The sequence below is a fragment of the Octopus bimaculoides genome, chromosome 3 (assembly GCF_001194135.2).
Source record: "Octopus bimaculoides isolate UCB-OBI-ISO-001 chromosome 3, ASM119413v2, whole genome shotgun sequence".
Lineage (NCBI taxonomy): Eukaryota > Metazoa > Mollusca > Cephalopoda > Octopoda > Octopodidae > Octopus > Octopus bimaculoides.
In genome coordinates this window covers 21,756,474-21,764,794 of record NC_068983.1, presented here as the reverse complement: position 1 = coordinate 21,764,794, position 8,321 = coordinate 21,756,474, and the positions used below count along the sequence as shown (strand labels likewise).

Sequence of the window (8,321 nt, the reverse complement as noted above, 5' to 3'; positions counted from 1 at the left end):
CCCCCCCAACAACAACAACAACAGCACAACTACTGTGACAACAATCAATAACAACATAACATCAACTTATAGCAACAGCAATACCACCACCACCACCAACTTAACTACTGCTACTGTGGCTGTTATTGCTACTACTACTACTACTACTACTACTAATAATAATAATAATAATAATAATCCTTTCTACTATAGGTACAAGGAGTGGAATTTGTGGGCAGGGGGATAGTCGATTATTTTGATCCCAGTACTTGACTGGTACTTAATTTATCGACCTCAAAAGGATGAAAGGCAAAGTTGACCTCGGCAGAATTTGAACTCAGAACGTAGCAGCAGACGAAATCCTGCTGCTAAGCATTTCACCCAACATGCTAACGATTCTGCCAGCTCACCACCTTAATAATAATAATAATAATAATAATAATGATAATGATAATGATAATGATAATGATAATGATAATGATAATGATAATGATAATGATAATAATCCTTTCTGCTAAAGTCACAAAACCTGAAATTTGTTGGGAGGGGAGTAGTTGATTACAGTCACCCCAGTGTTCAACTGGTACTTATTTTACACCCAGTAGACACAATATCTTCAATCAACAACCTCACGATATTCTACAGACCCTGAAAGGATGACAGGCTAAACTGACCTCACCTTGGTGGAATAAGTGGCTCTCATGGTTTCTGATCTTGACTGATTGGAAGTGTTACCATGTACATGTTTTGTCTTGGTATGAAAGATGGGCTACAATGCTGTTTTACTTGTTTTAGTCAGTTGACTGTGGCCATGCTGGAGCACCGCCTTGAAGGGTTTTAGTTGAATAAATTGACCCCAGGACTTAATGTTTTTTTAAACCTAGAACTTATTCTGTTGGTTTCTTTTACTGAACTGCTAAGCCATGGGGACATAAACACACCAACACCAGTTGTCAAGCAGTGATGGTGGGGACAAACGCAAGGACACACATACCTAGATATATACATATACATGCACATATATATATATCTATGTGTGTGTGTGTATAAATATATATGCATTTATGGGTACAGGACGTCACTAACAGTAAACAATATGAAGTACAAAAACAAATGAGTTAAATATGCAAGCAACGAGAGAAAAAAATGGAAAACAGGACAAGTAACACAAAGAATGACCCTTCATCAGTTGTCAGCTGTCTATCTACTCCTCATTTCGAGCATTCAACAACAATATGAGTCTTCGAAGACAGTTGCTCTCATAAATACCAAAATAAAGTTTTGGATTTATGGAAGGTCAAAGTTGGGAACAAAAACAGGACAGTGGAGACATGCAAGGAAACCGAATAAAAACATGTCTCAGTTTATCTTCCATTAGCACAACAGTATTCTAAATACATATGACTCCTTCCCTTTTAAAGATGGCTAGGTGTGATCTAAGGAAGATTTACCTGCTATTTCTACCATACCAAACATCTATGTAAGGGGTTACATCTTTGACTTAACACACCTTATCCTCTAAGTTATAACATAACTCACTGATAAGTGGATATTTCACTATCATAGTATATTTGCTGCTTGAAATACAAGATTATGTTGTCAATGTGTAAAACGAGTCTTTGTTATCATGTTGGATGTTTGGAATGGATCGCTTCTGAAGTAATGAATCCTTCCTGGTGGCACCACGTGGAGGTGGAAATGTTGTCTGACTGTCATTGTGTTACTTCATGTACTTTTTTATTTATTTATTTATTCATTCTTCATATTTGTAAAGATGGTGGTGATAGTTATAACAGACATCATCACCATCATCGTTATCATTATTGTTGTGATTTCTACCACCACCAACACCACCGACACTTCCGCCGCCGCCGCCGCTGCCGCCACCACCTCCACCACCACCACCATCACTATCATCCTCATTGTAACCCTCCTCCCCTTCATTGTCATCATCATCATCCTCACTACCACCACCGTCACCAACCTCTGTCACCACCACCACCAGCACTACCCCCATCATCATCCTCGTCATCATCACCCCCACCATCACTCCCCCCCCACCACTACCACCACCACCACCATTATCATCATCATCATCATCATCATTTTCAATGTCACCTTCATCATTACGATCATCACCTTTATGGTGCTGTTCAGCATCATCATTATCATTATCTTCATTACAGTCATTGTCCTCCTCCTCCTCCTCCTCCTCCTCCTCCTCCTCATCATCATCATCATCATCATTGCCATTGCCATCATTTTTCATAGTCACCTTTTATCATTATGATCATCATCTTTATGATGATAGCGCAGTTCATCATCCTCATTATCACTGTCACTGCCCTTACGACAACTGTTGTTGTCATCATCATCATCATCACCATCATCATCACCACCACCACCATTATCATCATCATCATCACAATGACCACCATTGCTTTTAACATCGTCCCCTCTTCTGTATGCGATGTCTCCCTATTGATTCTTTCTTTCTCAGATCAGTTGAAGTCTAAAATGGAACAGCACAGGTTACAGTGTGGACTACAAGGTGAGTTCAGAACCAAATATTTTATAATATATTCTTATATCTATGACAATTTGTCTTCGTTTACTAAAATGTATATGCATGGCATCATGATAGGGCACAATATGAGAGAAATTTGACTGTTATGTCTAGCAGTTCTAGCAACCATATAGAAGACCCTGTTTATTTTATTACCAATAGGCGCAGGAGTGGCTGGCAATGTGGTAAATAGCTTGCTTACCAACCACGTGGTCCTGGGTTCAGTCCCACTGTGTGACACCATGGGCAAGTGTCTTCTACTATAGCCTCAGGTCAACCAAAGCCTTGTGAGTGGATTTGATAGACGGAAACTGGAAGAAGCCCGTCGCATATATATATATATATCTATATAATATTATTATAAAATCTGGTAATTAGTCATATATTATTTAATATCGATTAATTATCAGGAGGACAGCACATCTAAAGAATCAAAGAGATTCAGAAATATTATCTGCAATCTCAGGGGATTAAGGTACATTTTTCAAAAAATAACGTCGACCACTAACGTGGACAATTAATGCGCTAGAAATAGATCACATCTTGTGTCTATTAAGACCTAAATTGTTCTCAACATGAAATATAGCAGCATACCAAAAACGTGAGCGGGCAAGACATTTAAAATCACCTAAAAAAGCATTATTAAACAGGAACTAGTTTCGGATTTAACAAATTCTTACTATTTGTTTATTCCTCATCAGCCTGATTTGCAATTTAACCGTAATCATCAGAATCGTATACAGAGTTGCCCACCGCCATGGGTGCGCGTGCATATGGTTCTGCTAATTACAACTTAATGGTAAAATTCAAAAGTCTTCATTTTGGCGCTCTAATTCCAGGAATATATCTGCAGAAAATATTTACTGCATCTTATATATTCAGTATGAGAACATGGGCAATGGGTAAAATATTATTATAAAATCTGGTAATTAGTCATATATTAATTAATATCGATTAATTATCAGGAGGCCAGCACATCTAAAGAATCAAAGAGATTCAGAAATATTATCTGCAATCTCAGGGGATTAGGGAGAATTCACGAAAAAACAACAGACGAAGACAGGTTGTGTAGACAACAAATGGATGTATAATGCTCGGGAATAGAGAAAGTCTTTAACGTTTCAAGCCTACACTTTCAACAGAAAGGAACACAGAAAGAAACAAGGAGAGAAAAAAAAGGAGAGAAAAATAATGTGTGTAGTGGTCAGCGATCTATCATGGCGATGTATGTGTGTGTGTCTGTTTGTCCCCCAGCATCGCTAGGAAACCAATGCTGGTGTGTTTGCGTCCCCGTAACTTAGTGGTTTGGCAAAAGAGATCAATAGAATGAGTACTCGGCTTACAAAGAATAAGCTCTGGGGTTGATTTGCTTGACTATAAAAGGTGATGCTCCAGCATGGCTGCAGCCAAATGACTGAAACAAGTAAAAAAGTTAAAAAAAAAGTAAATAGAAAAGATAAAGAAACAAAATGTGCCCTAACATGATGTCATCTCAGATGACATCATGTTAGAGTGCAATATGAGAGAAATTTGACTGTTATGTCTAGCAGTTCTAGCAACCATATAGAAGACCCTGTTTATCTTATTAACAATAGCAGTGACAAAGAAACAAAGAGATGCAAATGTATGTGAAAATACTTCATCAGTTGTGTAGTTACATAGTTATTTTGGTCAAATACACTACACAGCTTTGAAAACTTTTGTTGAGATGTTTATTCTTAGCAGCAAAGATATCTTTCTTTTGCTGACATTTTTGATGACATTTCTTGACATTTGTGACATAAAGAATAGTCTGAATGTTCTTGGCATCATACAATGTTGGCTTTTATCATTCTGTCAAAAGAAACCATCAGCATAATTCTTCTGATGATTGCTGCTAATATTAAAAGAGAAGACTAAATAGTTTACAATATTTTGTCTCATCTCCTATATCTCCTCTGCATGTCTTTTATCTCCTCCACATTTCTGATATCTCCTCTGCATAACCTATATCTGTGGAGGCGCAATGGCCCAGTGGTTAGAGCAGCGGACTCGCAGTCGTAGGATCACGGTTTCGATTCCCAGACCGGGCTTTGTGAGTGTTTATTGAGCGAAAACACCTAAAGCTCCACGAGGCTCCGGCAGAGGGTGGTGGTGAACCCTGCTGTACTCTTCCACCACAACTTTCTCTCACTCTTTCTTCTTGTTTCTGTTGTGCCTGTAATTCAAATGGTCAGCCTTGCCACACTGTGTCACGCTGAATATCCCCGAGAACTACGTTAAGGGTACACGTGTCTGTGGAGTGCTCAGCCACTTGCACGTTAATTTCATGAGCAGGCTGTTCTGTTGATCGGATCAATTGGAACCCTCGTCATTGTAATCGACAGAGTGCCAACCAACCAACCAACCAACCAACTTATATCTACATATCCACATACTTGATATCTCCTTTCTTTTAATCTGAGTTCAAATCTTTCTGCAGATAATTTCATATTCTGATTGATCTGGTGTCAATACAATAAGTATCAAGGATTTGGTGAGGGATCAGCTCAATTGAAGATACATCTCATCTAAAACTGCACAGCTTTGTAATAATTCTAAAATTCTAATAATTCTCTAATAATTAAAAAATAATTCTCTAGGCGCAGGAGTGGGTGTGTGGTAAGTGGCTTGCTTACAAACCACATGGTTCTAGGTTCAATCCCACTGCGTGGCACCTTGGGCAAGTGTCTTCTACTATAGCTTCGGGCCGACCAAAGCCTTGTGAGTGGATTTGGTAGACAGAAACTTAAAGAAGCCCGTTGTATATATATATATATATATATATATATACATATATATATATATATATATATATATGTATATATATATATGTGTGTGTGTCTTTGTGTGTCTGTGTTTGTCCCCCCAACATCGCTTGACAACCGATGCTGGTGTGTTTACGTCCCCGTAACTTAGTGGTTCGGCAAAAGAGACCGATAGAATAAGTACTAGGCTTACAAAGAATAAGTCCTGGGGTTGATTTGTTCGACTAAAGGCGGTGCTCCAGCATGGCTGCAGTCAAATGACTGAAACAAGTAAAAGAGTAAAAAGAGTAGAGTAATAATTCTAAATTATTAGATTAACAGGAACAGAGTACAAACTACACGTAACTTTGGTATATTTAAATACTCCATTTTTAGATTTGTGAAGGCACGTGGTCTAATGGTTAGGCTGTTGCACTCCTGGTTCTTAGATCATGGGTTTGATTCCCAAACTGGGTGGTTCATTGTGTTCTTGAGCAAAACACTTCATTTCACATTGCTCCAGTCCCCTTTTGATCAAGGGGGAATGCTGGTCTACTCACCTAACCATTTGATGGCTAAAATGATGCAAAGTGCACTGTGACCAGCAATGTGTAACAACATCTGATTGTCTGGTCGGTAATGTAATCATGTGATTTTTAGATTCAGAGATCAAATTCCACAAGAGTTAGCTACACTTCTTATCCCTTTGCAGTTAATAATCAATTTAATTAACAAATTTAATCAGTTCATTTTCATATATTGTACTTGATGTATGCTTATACCTCTCCTCTGTTTGTACATTGAGTCTAGGAGGTAATATGTCTTGGTATATTACCTCCTAGGTACTTATTATTCTGTTTATTCTCTTTTGATAGACTACTAAGTCTTGGGGATGTAAATAAACCCACACCGGTTTCAAGTGGTAGAGCGTAATTATTAAAATTAGATCTGAGGGAGGAACTCAGTGCAAAATACAAAAAACTTGAGTTGATTACATTAAACAAAAAAAAGAGCTAGATTCAGGTCCATAAGAGCTTGTTCAGCAACACTGCCATGAATGCTGGTCAGATGCTTCATCTTGAAATTGAAGACCTTAACAAACCCAGGGGATTAACCATTCCAGTAATTTGCAGTTCAGTGGGTTTTGTGCTAAATGTGGTGAGTCATATTTGTGATGATAGTGTGATTTTTAATGTTTATTTTTTGTCCATTCAGATCCATTGAGTTTTTTTTTCTTTTTTTTTTTTTTTGCTTTATTGCATTCAAGGCTTTTGCTTTGTGTTCTCTCAGATATACTTGAATTTCTGTCAATACCAGTGTATCTTCCATTGTTATTGTATTTATTGTTATTTTGTTAATGTCCTCATATAAATCTTTTAATATTTGATTTAGATATCATCCTCACCACCACCACCATTATCATCATCATGATGTTGCTGTTGTTATGATTTGATGAAGGTGATGATGGTAATGCTTGTTTTTGTTTTTTTTAAACCTTTTTCAGGAAAGCTTGATCCTGATAACCCCGATGAAGCAGAACAAAGTTTGAAGAATGAGATAGAGAAAGAAAAAAACAAGTAAGATACGTTCCATTTTCCCATTTCGGTCATTTTTAAATAATAATTTCTTACATTAGGCCAAGGCTACAGAATTGCAGGGAAAAGGGTAAGAATCCCTTCTTATAACATTACTTGTGTTTAAAACATTATCAACCTTTTGAGGGATATGAGGCACAGTGACGCCTGCTTGTTTGAATTTCAGGGATGTAACTTAATATTTCAAAGCATATTTAACCCTGCTACTACTCATATTCCATTCATCCTTTGACCCTGCATTCTACCACATTGAATAGGCTTTTATAGAATACAGCCAACGAGGACATAAAATAACAATAATTTTAATACCAACCTACCTGAGACCACCTGTGCTAAAAGTATTCAGATTTACATTTTACATTCCAGTTAAAATCCCAAAACCTGAATATAACATGAAGTTATATTTGGTTAGCACCAACTATAATATATACTAATATATAAAGTTACAGATCTTTTACTAAACCTTTTTCAAAATCTGCTTCATATTGGAACACATTGGCAGGGCAGTTATTAGAAATATGGATAAGGCGGCGAGCTGGCAGAAACGTTACCCCACCGGGCGAAATGCTTAGTAGTATTTTGTCTGCCATTACATTCTGCATTCAAATTCTGCCGAGGTCGACTTTGCCTTTCATCCTTTTGGGGTCGATTAAATAAGTACCAGTTACACACTGGGGGTCGATGTAATCGACTTAATCCCTTTGTCTGTCCTTGTTTGTCCCCTCTATGTTTAGCCCCTTGTGGGCAATAAAGAAATAAGAAATATGGACATGAAAGTGTCAGTCATGGAATTTAAAATCAAATAGAAAGGCAAATGGAAAAGGCAAATAAAAAGCAAGAATTGGTTGTTTTTTTATAGCTAAGTGGAAGGAGGAAATGGAATGGTCATGACTGTTCCATTTCCTCCTTCCACTGGGATTGGTGTGGTGGCAGTGAAAAGTGAAAGAAACCATGACTGATGTGTTTTGAGCGTAGGAAGCTGCATATGGAAGTATTTAGTTCTTTAGAGGGCTGATTTTAATACTTGCAAAAGACAAGGCATTACTAAAGGCACCAAAGCAGTTTGCTAATTTGGGACCATTGTGCAGGAACCAGTATGGTCCAATGAGTTTCTGCAGATTTTTGCATGTTAAATAATGCAGTGCCTACGGGTATTTTCCATCAAACACACATCTGTTCTTGTTGATCACTGACTACGTTCACCCCTATCCCCATCTACAACCATCTGTTACTCTTGAAGGTCCAGAAAAAAGCTCCCTAGTACAAAAACCCGCCTCAAGACTATGTGAATGAGACGAAGACCATGGAGGAATTTCTGAATAGACACTGCATCAAGTTGTAGTAAACTGAACTTTAAATAAACCACAGCACTTAATGAGGTTTCCGATATTGTGTTTGTTTTAGGTGGCGAGCTGG

At 37.7% G+C, this 8,321-nt stretch overlaps 1 protein-coding gene across 2 annotated transcripts in view; it reads left to right on the top strand.

Moving 5' to 3' along the window:
- The window catches only part of LOC128247268 (kinesin-like protein KIF6), an 85,787-nt gene that overhangs the window by 40,515 nt on the left and 36,951 nt on the right, over positions 1 to 8,321 (top strand). For both annotated transcript variants that reach the window (XM_052966081.1, XM_052966080.1), the window contains 2 exons: positions 2,480 to 2,530; positions 6,815 to 6,887. In XM_052966081.1, the coding sequence (XP_052822041.1) occupies positions 2,480 to 2,530; positions 6,815 to 6,887 (124 nt within the window). The remainder of the gene's footprint in view (positions 1 to 2,479; positions 2,531 to 6,814; positions 6,888 to 8,321) is intronic.